This window comes from Spermophilus citellus (assembly GCF_964194105.1).
Source record: "Spermophilus citellus genome assembly, chromosome: 4".
Lineage (NCBI taxonomy): Eukaryota > Metazoa > Chordata > Mammalia > Rodentia > Sciuridae > Spermophilus > Spermophilus citellus.
The window spans coordinates 203,151,432-203,168,255 of record NC_138185.1 but is presented as its reverse complement, the minus strand read 5'-3'; the positions used below and the strand labels follow the sequence as shown (position 1 = coordinate 203,168,255).

The 16,824-nt window shown below is 40.7% G+C and overlaps 1 protein-coding gene across 14 annotated transcripts in view; it reads right to left on the bottom strand.

The window, feature by feature from the left end:
• Positions 1-16,824, bottom strand: part of NRXN3 (neurexin 3) — a gene marked incomplete at its 5' end in the record, with an annotated part of 1,519,183 nt that overhangs the window by 1,121,203 nt on the left and 381,156 nt on the right. For 7 of the 14 annotated variants that reach the window (XM_081291921.1, XM_081291923.1, XM_081291922.1 and 4 more), the window contains 2 exons: positions 7,523-7,684; positions 13,521-13,822. In XM_081291921.1, coding sequence (XP_081148047.1) covers positions 7,523-7,684; positions 13,521-13,822 — 464 coding nt within the window. Of the gene's footprint in view, positions 1-7,522; positions 7,685-13,520; positions 13,823-16,824 lie in introns of those variants that run through there. The other 7 variants (XM_081291926.1, XM_081291913.1, XM_081291915.1 and 4 more) reach the window with 1 other exon arrangement.

Here is a 16,824-nt window from a genome sequence, read left to right as displayed (position 1 = left end):
ATCAGGATTTTATTCCAGTTTACTCTGTGTCCCAGAGTGCCAATCTCTCCTTGCCTCCCCCTCTCTCTCTTTCTCTCTCTCATGCCATTCTAGTTCCTTATAATCCAGAAAGTAATCTCTTTTCCAGAAGATCCAGTTTGCCTTCTTTACAAAAACACCATTTTTAAATTGAATTGCATGACATTGCCAATATTTGATATCTTTAACCCACAAAAAAGCAATTTTATGCCCGACCTAGGAATAGTATGAGTTTGGTAGCACTGCCATAACAAAGGGCCACAGGCTGGTGCACTTCACATTTATTTTTTCATACTCCAGGAGACTAGAAGTCCAAGATACAGGTGTTGTCTGGGTTGGTTTCTTTGAAGTCTGTCCTTGGTATGGGAATGGCTGGCTGTTTTCTACCTATCTTCCCAAGGTTTTATCCCTCTGAGTGTATCTGTGCCTTAATCTCTTATACAGATACCAGTAGCAAATAGCCACATGCTCAGGGTAGATCTTCAACACACATATTTGGAGAAATACAATTCAGCCTATAACAATCCAATAAATAGCTCTTGAGATATGGTTTCTCTTTCTTTTCTTCTGGCACCTTTGTCCATTTCACAATCTCTGATTCATGTGTCCACTTCCTTCTACCTTTTCAAATGTTGTCCCTCTCTACCTTCTTTTTGTATTAGCTCTTTCATTCTGCCAAGACATTCTTATCACCAGGCTCATAGACTTCTTTTCTGCACATTTTCCAAACACAAGGGAATAAAATCTACCTTGTTAACCAAAACTAAATGACCAATAATTGTTATCTACATACATTTGCAATCAACTCTCAAGAATCATGTACTTTGGGCTTGGCAGTGATTAGCATCCTCATTCTACAGATCAAGATGCGGATACCCAGAGAGGCTGTATACGAGAGAGGCCCTGAGAGCTAAGTTTCCATTCTGTGGTTCTTTTTTGTCAAACTCTATTGGACTCTCCTAACTTCTGCAGTTGGTTAATTGTAGAAGACATTAAAGAGCAATAAGTGATTCCTTGGCCAGAACTAATTTTGTTTCAATTAATAAATAATGCAATGTGTAAACAACTACATTCACATGTGTGTAGCTGGATATTTCATTAAGCACTTCTATTTCTTTAAATCCCATTTGCTTCCTACGTAAAAATGCTGAAAGTAAGTTTTCTGTCTCTACCAATGAATAATCTGAGGCCTAAGGCAGTCAAGTGGCTTGCTATATATCAGGCAGCTGGTAAGGAATGAGACTAGGCTGGACCCAGGTCTGGGGGAGTCGTGCTTGGAAAGCCCAACCTCCTCTCTTCTCTGAAAATCTCACTCGATCTTTTGCTAAGCCTGGAGCTTCTCAGTTCTCTTAATGCTAAGAGCAGGGGGATGTTTGGATCCAATGCTGTGACCTAAATGTACCTACTTATAGACAGAGATATTTGTCACCACTGGAGAAATCAGGAAGGATACCAAACAGGACCAGTGAGAAATAGACTAAGGAAAAAGGGAAATAGGGGCAGGGGGCAAAGGATAATGAGGGAAGAAACTAAAAGATAATGCAAAAGTTACACAGGAAGAGATATCAAGGGATGGCATAAGAGATAGCATCAAAAGACAGTGAGACAGAGTAACACAAAATGAGTATATTTATAAAAAAAAAAACACAAACAAACACATTATCCCAAAGCCCGCAGGTGCCAGCAATTCAAATAAACGTATAGCAATTAACAGAATTAACACAGCCTTAAATAGCTTTGCTCACCAGATGTGGACTCCTATCAGGGTTCTATAAAATGTAAAGTTATTACAGATTAAACCATTAATCATCTGTTCAGAGACTATCTCTGGCTGCAAAACCCCATTCGGTTTTAAATGGCTAATAATCACAAAGGGATGTGGAATGTAATGTGTGCTGTGATGTTCTCCCCCATCCTTTTTCCTTTAAATATGTGTTCCAATTCTCCTGATTTTCCTTCCTCCCTATTAGAGATGGCATGAGAGTTGAGGGGTGAGGCAGGTCAGGCTGTCCTAATGATCTCCAGCAGCCCTTTGGACTCCCCATGGCAAATAGGGGCACCAGTACACTAGGGGAGAAGTAACAGATTGAGGCAAAAGGAAGAATGTAGAAATAACCAAAGTGAAAAGCACAGAAGGTCCACCTCGTAGGAGGGTACTGTGATGGGCTTGAGGAGGCTCCTAGTCCTGGCTGATGGAGTCTATCTTTGTGCAACTTGGCTTGGTTTTCCTCTCCTACTTTGTGCTTCATCCAAACACAATAGCTCAGGAATGCCAAGGACAGAGGAAAGAAGAAATTCACGTCCAGATAGGGAGGGTTGCTGGAAACTGAAATGGTAGTCAAGAGGAAGTGTTTTTTCTTTGGAAACTGTAACATCCCAAGCAGGACTCTGTCCAATGCTGAAGCTGATGGGCCACTCCTTCCATCCCTGCCCATCCAACCTCCTAGAGGGACATATGCTTTGGGGAGAAGTAGTAGGTAAATTAACTCCAGTTCCTGAAGGATTTAAGGCATAATGAACAAGGTGACAATCTGACAGTGTCACTGCTCTGCTTAAGATCCTTCAAGGGCTTTCCTTACTAGAAATCAAGTCAAATGAGGTGGCATGGAATAAAGCTCTCTCTAACCTGACCCTACCTAAATTTGCAGAGCCATCTCCAAAACTCCAGATCTTAAATTTTATGCTCTGAAGCTAGAAACTCTGTAGTTTCTTCATCCAGGCACCATGACATGGCCTACCTCCTAATCCTTGCTCATGCTGCACCGCTCCTCTGTTCTTCCTGTTCCTCCCATTTACCTTCATGTCTCACTGTGAGCATTGTCTCTTCCCTGAACCCAGGTTCTGTGCAGCAACCCAAAGCAAGTAGGAATGTCTCATTTTGTGCATTAATTGTCCTTTCTTGACATTACCTGCTTATATCTGTCTCCCTCTACTAAGCACAAGGTCTTCTAAAGCAGGAACTATACTTGACTCATTATCTTTGTGTCTTGGCACAGTCCTTGAAAGTTGTATGATTTCAGTATTTATCTATTTCCATGGATTAAACATCTGGCTCTCCCCAAAGTTCATGTATTTAAATCCTAACAGCAAGATAATGATACTTGTAGTTGGGCCTTTTGGGAAAGCACTAGATCATGGGGGTGAAGCCCTCATGATAGGATTAGTGCGCTCCTAAAAGAGAACCCTGAGAGCCCTCTGACCCTCTTTCACCAAGCGAGGATCTAATGGGAAGGTAGCAGCTACAAACAGGAGGAAGTCCTCACTAGGTCCTTTCCATGCTGCACCCTGACCTCAAACTTGCAGCCCCCATAACTACGGGAAATACATTTGTGTTTTCTAATTTAACCAATCTATGACACTTTGTCATAACAACCTGATATAAAGCACTGTTGATCTAAATGCCACCAGATTTTAGAGCTCCAAGAGATTAGCTCATTCAGTCAATTATTTATTCCAGACTTTCTTATTGAGTGCAATATTTTAATGCCAATGACTGTTCCAGGTGCTGGGGAAATACTGAATTAGATCAGACTTTATCCTCATGGGTTCACATTTTAACAAAGGCACATTGACAGTGTCACATGAACAACAAAGGCAATAAACAAAGGAATGACTGAGGCTGAGTGGGTGGTGATCCTTACTTTAGCAAATATAAGAGAAGTTGGGCAAATCTTAGAATTATTTTTTTTCCCTGAGAGTGACTTTTCACATGGGAAATATAGAGATATGCAGGCTCTTGTATTCATAAACTGTTTATAGGATACATTAGATAAACATTAGTAATGACTATAGCAAGTAACTATTATCATAAATGCTGTTTGGCTTATGCACGTCATTTCCCTTGTTCTTATGAAACATGCAACAGAGGTCTTACAGTCTCTACATTAAAGGCTAAGAAACAGACATAACAGATCAATGGCTTATCTCAGGACACAAAGCCTGTGATAAAACTGCTATTTCTACCCAAGTCTTTGGTTTTAAACCAAATATTCTTTTCATTGTACTATGATGCCTCCCTCAAAGGTTTTTCTATCCAGTTCTTTCTAGAGAAGATTCCAACCTATTTCTCTTAGCCTTGCTGAGGCCTATATGTAATATTTCCCTCATATTAGATAGCTGAGGTGGGGGGTCTTGAAAAATTTAACTATCGCCATGACAAGATGTTCTTCAGTCATCTCAGGAGAGTTAAGTGGTCAGTGGGGCCTAAGAGGATTTATCTAATAAAAAAATTTATTAATTTATAAACATGTTATTTCACTCAGCAAATATTTATTGAAGCCTGCTAAGCACCAGGAACCATTTTGGGAACTAAGGACACAACAAGAACAAAAATAAGACAGTTAAAATAAAATAGGAGAACATGAAGGGGAACCAGATGCTGACTTTGTGGTATTCCAGGGGACATGAATCCTGTATTTGTAGTGAGGGTGTGCAGAGAACCACAATAGTTTGATGACAACTTGGACACTGTTGTAGTTAATATGTGCATACATGGGTCGAATCCATGGTTATTTTAGTTCCATTTTGGAGTAAAGTAGCTACAGTTCCAAAGATAAAACCTATTCACACTACAGACAAATAAAACAGAATAAAACAGAAATCCCATTGTTCTTTCACCATGTCCCCAACTTGATGGACATGACACTTAAAAGCACTCAGTTCATCCCAGGGCAATGTACAGACACACAGCAAGAGAGGCTAGAAAATGGCAGAAAGAGAGATAGGGAAAGGGAGACAACGTTGTACAACGACAGGAGAGGCTGTCCTGAGTTAAACAGTCCAGGTGGGAAATTGGGCTTGATCCAGGAGCTAAATCCCAACACAACTGGAAGCTCTATCTGTCAATTAATTTGTCAAAGATAAATACTAAGAATAAGAGAATTTTCCAGACTTGTTCAGACAAATGAATTGTAATGATAAAATGGAAAAAAATAATATGCCAGCACTTCATTTGGCTTCAAGTAATGCTCAAGCACTCAGGTAAAAGAAGATTCCCCCCGACCCGGTCCCCCATCCCTTACCAAGACAGCCATGCTGCTAATGTAAAGCAGAGATCTGCGGGACTTGAAGTTCTCATTTTTTGCCTATGTTTCCCTCAATATTTTGAATACTCCTTTTTATAACTTGCATTGAGTTCAAATGCAGATGTGTGCTGTTAGCTAAAAGGTGGGAATTTTTCAAATTACTAATTAAGGTCGATTTCTATTATGGACACTGATTTTCAGAAAAGGCTTTAAATTTTGAGCTATTAAATGACACTTCTGATAGACTTTTTAAAAATAATTTTTAGTTGTTGGTGGATCTTTATTTTATTTATTTATATGCCGTGCTGAGAATCGAACCCAGTGCCTCCCACATGCTAGTCAAGTGCTCAACCACAGAACCGCAACCCCAGCCCCTCTGATAGAATTTTGTAGCTTCCTGCTCTCAGCCTGAGCCGTGTGTGTGTGTGTGTGTGTGTGTGTGTGCGCGCGCGCGCGCGCGCGCGTGCCCACATGCAGATTTTATTTCCTCTAGGTTCCATAGGGATAAAGCTATCAGACACATCTTGTGTTTTTCTGAGTCTTGTTTCAAAATGTTCAGGGGCATCCTTCCTGATTAATTGATAAAAGATTTGGGATTGGGACATGGATCGTTTACTTCAAAACATAAAATAGAGGGATGATTCAATGTTACTGTACAGTGGGGAATTCAGCCTTCCAAGTTATCCAAAATCCCCTCCAGGAAAATGCCCAGCTCAGCGCTGCTGCACTATCCCGTGAACCAGCATCACATGGCCCCCATGCTTCAGTCACTCTGAGCCCCATCCTCTGCAATGAGAATGTAGCAACCATTTTTTTTTTTTTCTGGTGAAAGTGCAATTCCAAGGTAGTGTGTTTAAGAACCTTTCAGGGTTTGTTAGACATTGAGTAGTTTATACCTTTATTCTATTGAAATAGGAGTAAATCCCAGGGAAGATGCGCTCTATGCCTACCATAATTTTTTCAGAAATGACAGTGGAGTCCCTGAAGCCAGCAGAAGCTGAGAAAGGAAAGCAGTCTTTGGATTCTCCTCTTAATTCGTCCTTCAGATGGAGAACAATACAAAGCTATAATTGGATTTCTCCCTCCTTTGTCATTCTCTCCTTTCCACCCCTTCCTCTCAAATCACACATGGTTTATTGCAACAAGGCTCAGCTCAAATGTCACTTCCTCTCTAAAACTGACTCCCACCTAAAATTTATCTGTTTCCTCCACTCAATCAGAGCATTTAGTCTGTGGCACCGAACACATGGTGTCTTATGCTGTAATTATTCACTTACTGATCTCATCTCTCTTCCTAGATGATAACGTTTTCCACCATGGAGACCATGGCTTGTGAGGAACCATCCAGTTTTGTTACAGCACATTAAATAAGCACATCAGTGCTTATTTGATAAATTAGGCTATCCAGTAATTCCTGAGTGTGTACCTCCTGTGTGCCAAACAAACCAGACACAATTCCTGTCCTGACCTGGCTCACAGTTCAGTGGCAGGAATGAGCCCATGTACAGTGTCACCTCATATATATCTGCTATTTTACAAACTTCAAATACCCAAAATAAGAATAAACCATATGCCCTGAGAGGAAGCTCATAAGATGTCACAAGGGATCTTTATCTATAAGAAGGAACACTGTTAGCTTTTCAAGGAATTTCCCTGGGGAAATGGTATAGATATCTTAGGCCATCAGACTTAGCTTAGATTAAACAAAATGTACAGTGTACCACTCTGATGACACAGTCTTCTGAAAGAACTCTACCAAATCAAGTCTGATTCTTTTTGCCTCCACAATTGACCTTAGAGATTGAACTTACACTTGACTGAAGCTCCTTTGCTCTCAGACAGAGGTCTCAACACATCAGCTACAATGGTAATAAATGAGTAATGGCAAAGCCTCACTGCTTTCTCACAGCTATTGCTACGAGCTTTCAGGAAAGAAAAAGAAAAGACAGAAAAGCCAGTTTTTTGAGCCTTAATGTTACATTCTGAGAATTTTCCTTCATCTCAAATAATGAGACGCTTGGGAATGCCAGACTTGGCGAAGGTAAAATAATGCATATGTTATATTTTGGGCAAAGCACACAGCCACAAATTGAACCACTTTTAGCTAAAGAATCTCTACCTGCCAAGTGAAAAGCACAAAATCAAACTTCACACATGTCTAGTTCCTTGTGATTTCACAGACCTTTCATCTGTGTTACTGCATTTAATGTATAAAGCACAACCACTTATGGGATAAGATTCTCGGTTAGTTAGATGAGGAAACAGAGCCACAGAGTATTCAAGTGGCAAACCCGAAGTCATCCAAGCAGTTTAAGCCAGGATGAAAAGGCAGGACCCCTGCTTCCCAGTCCAATGTCTTTTCTGCCTCAACCTCTCATCTCATAGAAGATTAGATGACAGGTGCAGTCATTGATCTAGCAATCTCATTCATTCTTAAACAGTTGTACAGCACATTATAAATAGAGTTATGTGAATTTTACCTCCTTAAGGCAGCCCATGAAGTTGTTGCTCACAGGTGAGCCCGGCAAGTCAGCGGTACTTGGGCTTCCTCCCACGTAGAAGAAATCATCCGAGCCCAGCATAGTGTAGTCTTCCTGTGTATAGCCCGTCGTGGTAAGAATGCCATCCACAGAGATTGTCACCTGGTGGTAGGACATAGGGACAAAAAAAATCCCAGCAATGACCGTACAGTCCTATCAAAACCTAATGGCTTCCCCTATTTGTGGCATCACTTTTATTAAGATTTTAGTGAGGTATTCGTTCTAATTTGGTTTGATTTTGGTATGTGCAGCTAAGTTCCATTTTCTGGTCTGCCTCCCTGTGTCCCAAGCCTACAGTATTTCCCTGCAGACCCATGGGAGATTGGCTACAATTGCCAAGCGGAGCACCTTGTTCTACCCATTGCACACTTTATTCAGGCTAGAAAATGGAACCATCCTCAGACGATATCACTTGTCTCAGTTTCATTACTAATGATCATTATTTTTTTAGATGATTGTTATTTATGATGTTAATGGAAAACAGCAAAGGAGACATTAGACAATGACGTTTGTTAGGGGTTGGTCTTTGGTTGTGGATGTTTTTTTTTTTTCCTTTTTTCTTTTCTTTTTTATTTGTTTCTTTTTTGGTTCACACCACACTGACAAACATGCATTCAGAAAGGGGAAAAAAAGAAGGTCTCTATTTTGATGTGTCAGAGATGATGCATGCCATGGAGTACCCCAGGATAACCAACCCCTGCCCTCCCTCCTCTGCCATCACCACCACCAACAGAAGAAATGACCCAAACCAAAAAGCCAACTCTAACAAAAAGAAAGGAATGGTGAGACATGATAACCAAAATAATAATTCCCATGGGGAAAATATAGCACCCACACACCCAACATCCACGAAAGGAGCCAGAGGGCGGAGAAAGATGGCACCCAAAGCATGGACACACCATACGCTGCCACACCCATGCGGGAATTATCTGGAGCCAAGAGAGAAGGCAGAAAAACAAAAGTAGGGATGTGGGAAAGGGTGGAGAGAAATAAAGGAATTAAAATCCACTTCACACTTGCATGCACTGAACAAACAGAAAAAAAAAAAAAACAAGATGAAGTGCAGGGGGAGAAAACACTGAAAACTAAAGGGAAATCATCTTTCCCCTGCCTGCCACCTCCCTCACTTAAAAAAAAAAGAAAGAAAGAAAAGGAAGAAAAAAAGAAAAGAAAAAGTCCAAACCCAACCCCAAAATATATGAAGAATGAGAGAATGAAAATAGGGAGGGAAGAAAAGAGAAGAAAGTGGCATGAGGCTGATGGTCGGTAGGTTGTTAGTAATGAGGAGGCAAATGAGAAACAAATTCTGATGCCGATGGGATTCCACAAGACAGGACCATGCCATGCAGAGTTTGTATGGAGAACACAACTGGCAGAGCTCCCTTTGGCCACAGTGGGGAACAGGTAAGAGAAGGGAAAGGAAGAGTCTAGGAGGCAGAGTACTTTCCTCCCCAGATCACCTGCGGTGGCCATGGCCACACAAAAGGGCAAGAGAGAAGGGATTAAGGAGTGGGGAGGAGAAAAAAAGGAAGGAGGAAGAGAGGGAGAGGAAGACACGGAGAGCAGAAAAGTTCTCACTAGAAATCTCAGTTGTCCCTTGTCCATAACTTGGAAGTTGCAAAATAAGAAAACAAAATAAGAATTTAACTGAATGGAGAAATTCTTTACCAAAAAAATAAAAATAAAAATAAAAAATACTTCTAGGGAAAAAAAAAACCTAAAAAGTGGAGGAAGAGAAAAACAGTCCCCACCAAATTCCATCAAATAGCATTTCCAGGACAGGGGCGTCCCCTTCCATTATTATTTTTTTTTTAAGAAAAAGAAAGGCTTGCATTTAATTTAACAAAAATAAAAAAATAAAAAAAGAAGAAATAAGTCTAAAGAGCATAAAAGAGGGGTTTGGGGAGGAAAAGGGGGGCAACACACGGCAAACCCAAAAAAAGAGACAATAAGAATGATATCTACCAGACAATGTAGTTTGTTTACCATAGCGTGTCCGATGCCTGAGTGCTTTGCGGAGAAGGGGGAAGAAAGGAAATTAAAAATTGTGAACAGAACGATTGTTAATTAAAAAAACTAAAAACAAAGATGAGTCGTTAGGGTGTTAGTACATTAGTCGGTTAGTAAATGACACATTGCATGAATGATCTTGTGTTAGTTTTTCAAAAAAAAGGCACCCAACACAGAAAGAGAGAGTGGGGGAGACAATGAGACCAGGACTTTATGGAAAACCTTGCCACCCGGTCACAGCCAGGAAGGGAGCTATGGTCCACCAGCCATAGCAACTGCCCAGATACCACTTGGCCCACACCCCACCCCTGTTAGAGTTAGCTTCATACTTACGTCCCAATGGCTCTTCTGAATACCACCTATGGTCCCTGCCCACCCTCTAGTGTGTGTATGAAGAATCTAGGTAAACTTTGATTCTTCATACACACACACCTGGTCTGAAGAATCAAAGTTTACCAAAAAAGCTTATCATTCCATATGTAGATAAACAGAGAGAAAGAACTGAATACCAATATGTTGGTGTTTGGTTTTTGCTTTTTCACATGAATCTGATTACATGGATGGACTACGGGATGACATTCTCCTGCAATAATTTAAACATTCACAGACCTAACCTAGCAGAGAAAGCTCCTTGGCACGGCATACTCTAGGTTCTCTAGGTAACTTAAAGATCCATGGCCCCCTTGATTTTTGTGGGTTTAAGCAGCTGGAGGGGAATGTTCTTCTTTTTCCTTTACTCTCAGTTTCAGATAACCGTCATTAGAACGCACCAGAAATGTTAGTCTTGTTTATTATCCAATGAGGGCATCACCTTGTTTACTTTGCAGGATGCTATCCTGTTGGAATCACTATCCCTCGCTCCCCCTGAATACAGCTCTTCATGTTGTTAAGCAGTTTCTTGCATGGAGAGCAGGGAGTATGGCAGGTTAACATGGTTAGAGAAGCCCCACAATTAGACTCTTTTTGCTCATTTCAAATGCTGAGTTGCCAGCACACCCTGAGCTCAGAGGTTAGAAGGATGGCAGACTGTAACCCTGATTCTGTATTCAAGGTTTAACAAAAGTGCCCCCCAGAGGTAAAATGATTAATGGTATGGGTGTGACCTTGGACTCAGGCAAGTTAGAGGATAAACCCTCTTCTATGTGCACATGAATTTCCCAGTAGCTCAGTCTCTAGTTCCAGTTTCAATTTAGAGAACTGTTAGGAACACTCCACATTCCCTTTTTCTATAGGAAGCCCCAATGAAGTACCTGGTTTGGCTCTGAGTTGCCTTAATGGCAGAACCATGAACTGATGTCCACAAAGGAAGAAATGAGAAGATTCTTCCCTGTTTGGTAATGAATACTTCAAAAAACTCCATTTAAATTTTCCTCATATAAATTTTTGCCACAGAAACCATTTGCTCTCACCTCTAAAAGTGCATGAGGCTGCCATAAGCTTGTTATCAAATATTTATGAAGCTATTTACAATCTATTCGAAATAGACTGAGACTTCCCACTCAATTGTGTCCTAAAGAACTCAAAAAAGATATTATAAATATTTTTAATGGGAAAAATAATAATCTTATATTACTCAGCCCTGGAAGGATTTTATTTGCAAGATCAACTCTGTTTTTCAGAGATTTTCCTTTCCTTCCACAAATTGTATTTGGATGCAAAACACAATCAGGATTTCAACGAGGTCCAATTTTAGGGGTATTTTTTCACATAAGAGTATTAGTCTCTCTATCAAGAATTACCCCAGAACCCCAGGACCTCTTAGACCTTGTCCAGAACGAAGAGCTCTATTAACTGTATTCTTGGCACCAGAGAGAAGCAGTCACCTCTGGGACAGAATGCTCAGCCTGTAAATCATCCACACGTCACCACGAGTCTAGCACCCAGCCCATGGATGAGCTCATAATCCTTCTGGAACATAAGGTGCTTTGCATATTTAGCCACCACACATGGCTGGGGAGCATTGCAATCAGCATTTTACAAATGGAAACTGTGCTGCAGGGAGGTTAAGTGGCTTGTCCAAGGGCACAGAGAGGAGATGAGCCTTAGACATTGGAGCAGAGCACAAACCTTCCAGGGTGGTTTCCTCAGATTGCTCTGACTAAGACATCACAACCAATATTTGAATTAAACTCTGATTTATCCCCTCTAGTTTAAAGGATTTAATTGTGGACTGATGCTATTTAGAACCGTGATTTTTAGCAGAAACAAAACTGAGCCTTTCTCAGGCAGACTGGAATTATTCTAGAATAGCTGGGAAGTGTGAGAGAGAGACAAATGACTTGGCGAGAACTGTGACCTGATACCGTTCCCAGTATATCAAAAGTTTCCCCTCCACTAATGACTAAAGGGTGTTATTCTGTACCTGCCAATCAAAACTGGCAAAAGGTCATATTTCATTTTTGGTCTATTCTCTACAGCTCAGACATATTAAGTCCTTCTATGTCAGCAAATAGAAATTTGACTTATGTTCTCTTGACAGTTGAGAAGTTCTCTTCTGAGTAACTATGGAGAGAGTCATGGAGGAAAATATCAGCAATAGGTTCTTTGGCCGTGGAAGGAAAACACAGGAGAATGACTTCAAAGAGTCAAGTTCACATATGTTGAGAGGGTTGGGGATTCCAAGCCTTGCATTAATTAGCACCTTCACTACAGATAGAATGGAATCTCCCAACCAGGTGGCTACCTTGACACACCTAAACATGGGAATGGAGAGTACTTTGACAATTGGGCTTTTCCAATGTGTGCCAGCCTCCACCATTTGTCTAGCATTACTTAGGAGTCACGCTTTTATCAGACAGAAAACATATGCAGACACCTGTTATGTCTTTTGCTTTCATGTTTATATGCGAAGGCATTAAATCAATCATAATGCTGGAGAAAAATTTGATAAGCACTTTCTGGAAATTTGCACACAATGTTTTCTGATTAATAAAGGATGAATGCTGACCAACCGGGTTTTGTTTGACAGATTCACAAGTAGGAAAAAAAGGAAGTGAAAAGAGGAACAAGGAAAAGGCGATCTCAGCACAGACCTTGACTCTTACAGGAAATGCTTGTCTTTTATGGATGTTTGCTGATAAGGTAATGTTATTAGTAGTAGCAGTTAGGACATTGAAAACATCTTCAATTGACTCAGGCTTTCTGAAAGCATCGTCACCTGACGGAGTGGCCTGCTTAGAATCGGCAAGCCATGGGAGTTCTCAAAGCACGGACAGGGTCAGGAAGGCTGCTCCAGGGTTGGCATTTTTATTTGGATCTTTCCACTTCCCAGTCCTTCCAACTGAAGAGTCTTGGAGGTAGATACAGGGCAAATAAAGGTAGGACCACCACATTGCATCAAGGAACAGAGAAACAGGAATTCAGAAAGATCCCAGCTAGTTAATTTGAAAGCCAGAGATTAATGTCACAACTGGGGGGTGGGGTGGGGGTAGGGATGATAAATTAAAAGGAGGAGGGAGAAAAAAAAGTTTTGTTTTTTTTTTTCTGGAGGAAATTAAAATGATGGCATCATGGCAATGGCTAACTTAATTAAAAAGAAAAACATATTCAAAGAATGAGGAAAATCCATCAAGCTGCAGAAACAAAATGCTATCCCTAATTGAATTTAACAATAGCATGATAAGATTCAAATGTAATTAAGAAAATGATAAAAAGGAAAGCAGAATTAAAAGGATGAAAGTACTTATCATTTTTATTATCTGTACAACTGATTTTTTTTTTTTAAATAACAAGAACAAATGGAGAATTGAAGACTCGGGAGAAACACATTGTAATCGTTTTCCTCGTGGAATTGCAAAGACTGGAAAAAAGTTAGTTTTTAATATATCCAAACCCACATCTCTACCCCTCTGCACCTCCCCAGTCACCTGCTTCACCAACGTTCTACCTAAGATGGGCCTCCCAGGCACTCTCTCCCCTCAGCCATTACCTGCCGGAGGTTGCGTGTCACTTTGACATCATGCCAGGCGTTGTCGTTGAACTTCCCATTCACTGGCTCCACAATGGCCTCAAAGGCCCCGGACCCCAGGTTAATGACCAAGGAGACCGCACCATCCTTCAGAGCCAGGTTGACGTAGTCAGCCGACTTGCCCGTGTGCAGGATGAGCCCGTTGCGCTGCCAGGTCTTGAAGGAGAGGGTGATTTCATCACTGCTGCTCTGGATCGGGTTCTGAGACAGGTCGTAGCATAGGTATTCTGAGCCTCGGAAAGTGGCCACATTCTCCTCTCGAGCTGTCAGAAACAAAAAGCAGAAAGCAGTCAATCCTTGACTGACAAGTGTCGGATCTATGCAACCACCAAGGAGAACACAGCCCCAAAACACTAACCCCTGTCCTTGCACTGATACCAACTCAGCAACAGCCCTGGCTTCTACATGAATATCAGCAAACCTAGTAGAGCAGCTGGTGGGGGAGAGACTGTGTCTCAAAACAAGGGTAGAAGACAGGCAAGATGAGATGGTGCAAGGGAGCTTGCTGCCTTCCCTTCCAATCTTCTCAAAGAAACACCTAAAGAGAAATTTCATGCAAAGTAGTCAAGTGAGGCTTACATTGCTTTTGCTTCAGTGATGGCTTTTAAATGCTTGTAGAGGAGCTGGTTTAGAATAGATAATTAACTGTGCTGACAAAGGACTCTCTAGCTCTAGGTACTTTTTATTGACCAATAACTAAAAATCAATTACCCTGAAAGATTTGGCCCTGGCTTCCATCTATCAATAAACCCAGCTAACTTTGGTTTCTATGGTAAAATCCTGAGCCCCGTGAGTTGTGGCTGAGATATTATATAGGAGGTTGAACATGAGAAGGGGACCAGGCAGTTGAGGAAAGGGGAAGAGAGTGAAATTGTTAATATTCTTTAGCAAGACGGTGATAACACTCTTAAACTCAAGCAAAAGGAATTTCTGCTTGTTCGGGGATCTCCTTTTAGATGGCCCTGGCTGGACATTTCCATGGCTACAACCCTCCGCCAAAATTAGGGGTTTATAGATGGCATTTCAGGGGAACCTATACTCTCTTTTGAGATCACATTTCAGACACTGAGATCCTGTAATTCTCAGCCTCCAAATCCCCAAGCCTATTTATATAGGCCTCTTCTCTGGCTTCATCTTTCTGTAGGCATACCAGGGTACCAATATCCATACCTCAAGGTTTATAAGGGGGATATGTGGGAGACTATTTGCAAGAGTGTGGATGGAGTTTGATCATGTAGGCTGGGTTATCCACATGCATTTTGACTAGACCCCTTGTGATAAAGGACAGAGCTAAAGGTGGAAAGAGAAGGTGGGTGGCCAACGGACTGAGGAGCAAGAGGAGACTGATTCTCTGTGCAATGCTATTTCTTATAAGCAAAACTCTGAAGATTCCAAAAGTTCCCATTTCTGGAACCTGGTCTTCCAGGGAGTTACAAAAGTAAATTTGACAAAGTAAGAGAATAGGGATATGATTAATCATTTGTTTATTTGACTTATAATTTTGTTATACAGAACAGGAAGTACAATTTCCCTTCTTGCTGGTTAGCCTCACTTAGGTTCACTACTTCGTACTAAGGCTGGTCAAAAGCTATCGAGAAGCACCTTGTTAATGGAAAAAAAATGGCAACAATAGAAGTCTATATATGCAGATTTCCTTCTACAAAGTGAGGTTGAAAGAATTCTATTTTCCCTGCCAGAACTACATTTCAGTACTATTAACCAAAGCCAAGTTCCCTCAGCTCAGATCCCTATCAACCATCACAGCCCTACATCAAATACTTAAGAAAAATAAAATACATATTTTTTCATCACAAAGTAAGAACTGCAATCACTCATTATGTGGAGATACAACCACTCATTACATATTGTTAAATTAATCATAGTATCATGACACCATTAAAACGTGGACCTCACCTTCATACTCCAGAGGGTTAAAAAAGAAGATGGATTTCTTCTGCATATTCCAGAGGATCTCAGTGGTCCATACCTGCATACTCTGTTTATACACACACATACACTGGCATAAGCAAAGGGGCCTATTTACCTCTAACTAACTGCAGTCTAGCTTCTCCATGTATTCAAGAGCAAGTACTACTTAGCACCTAACTCATGTCTGATGTGTTTTATCAAAAGTAGCACCCCCAATCATAAAGTAGAAATTCAACACAGTCTGCGTATTTGAAATAGATCCATCTAATCCTCTACTACCCTGTCTATCATCATGATCTCTTCTCTCATTTCTTAAGAAATGGCTTTGCTAAAATGCAATGGGACATCAGACCTGGAGCTGAACTAGAGTACATGACAAATTAATGCAGTTATCACAGCTAAGCTCTTTTCCTAGAGTCATGGACTTGCACAGAGTCTGTGTGCATCCTTAATACTACAAAAGGTATACTGGTGGTCATCTTCTATATATATCTCAGTTACACCTGTGGGCCCACCGAAGTAAACGAGCAAGGAGAGGAGTGCCTGTGAAGAGAAGCTTACATTAATCATCGAGCCTCTTGAAAAGGAAGGCTTGACACAAAACAGCAAGGCATCAGGAGATTATTTAATGTGCTATGTGATGCTTAATATTTTTCACATAATTAGAGCATGGGGTATGTCAAAATAATAAATTTTAGTGTTACAAGGGATTTTAAGGATTGTCTAATTTAATGCTTTTATTTTATTAAGGAAGAAATTGATGACTGGGAATGAGTTGCCTGAGATGATCCAGTTAGTTTGTGGTACTCCAGACTTGAAGCATCTCTGGACTTATATCTAAACAGCAGTTACGGGTCCCTCCACCATCACTCTGGATATTCCCTTGCTCCCATTCTACTTCTCCAAGGCTATGTGTGAATGATTCCACGGAGCCGTGGGCTTTCAAACTATCTGAGAGCTTGGATAAATGAAGCCAGAAATAAATGCCTCTCTTCCTGTATAAATCACACTTCCTCACCATAAGAAATATTTCCCTTTCCCTCTGTGTTTAAAATAAAAGAACTTGTTTTATATGGAAGATTATAGGAAAAAATAAATGACATCAACAAAGAGGAGGATATCACAATAAATAAATAAGATATTAAAAAGAACAATGAGGAAAGGAAACTGTCTATGCAAATTACATGCATATTTATGCTAATATCCAAAGAAAATTTTATGTAGCCAAGTGCCTTCCTTTGCAAGTATCTAACAGAAACAGCTAAAACAATTCACAGCCTTCTTAATCTCTGCATTCAATGATTCATTTTCTCAGTTTATCTGTTCCCTGGGCCAG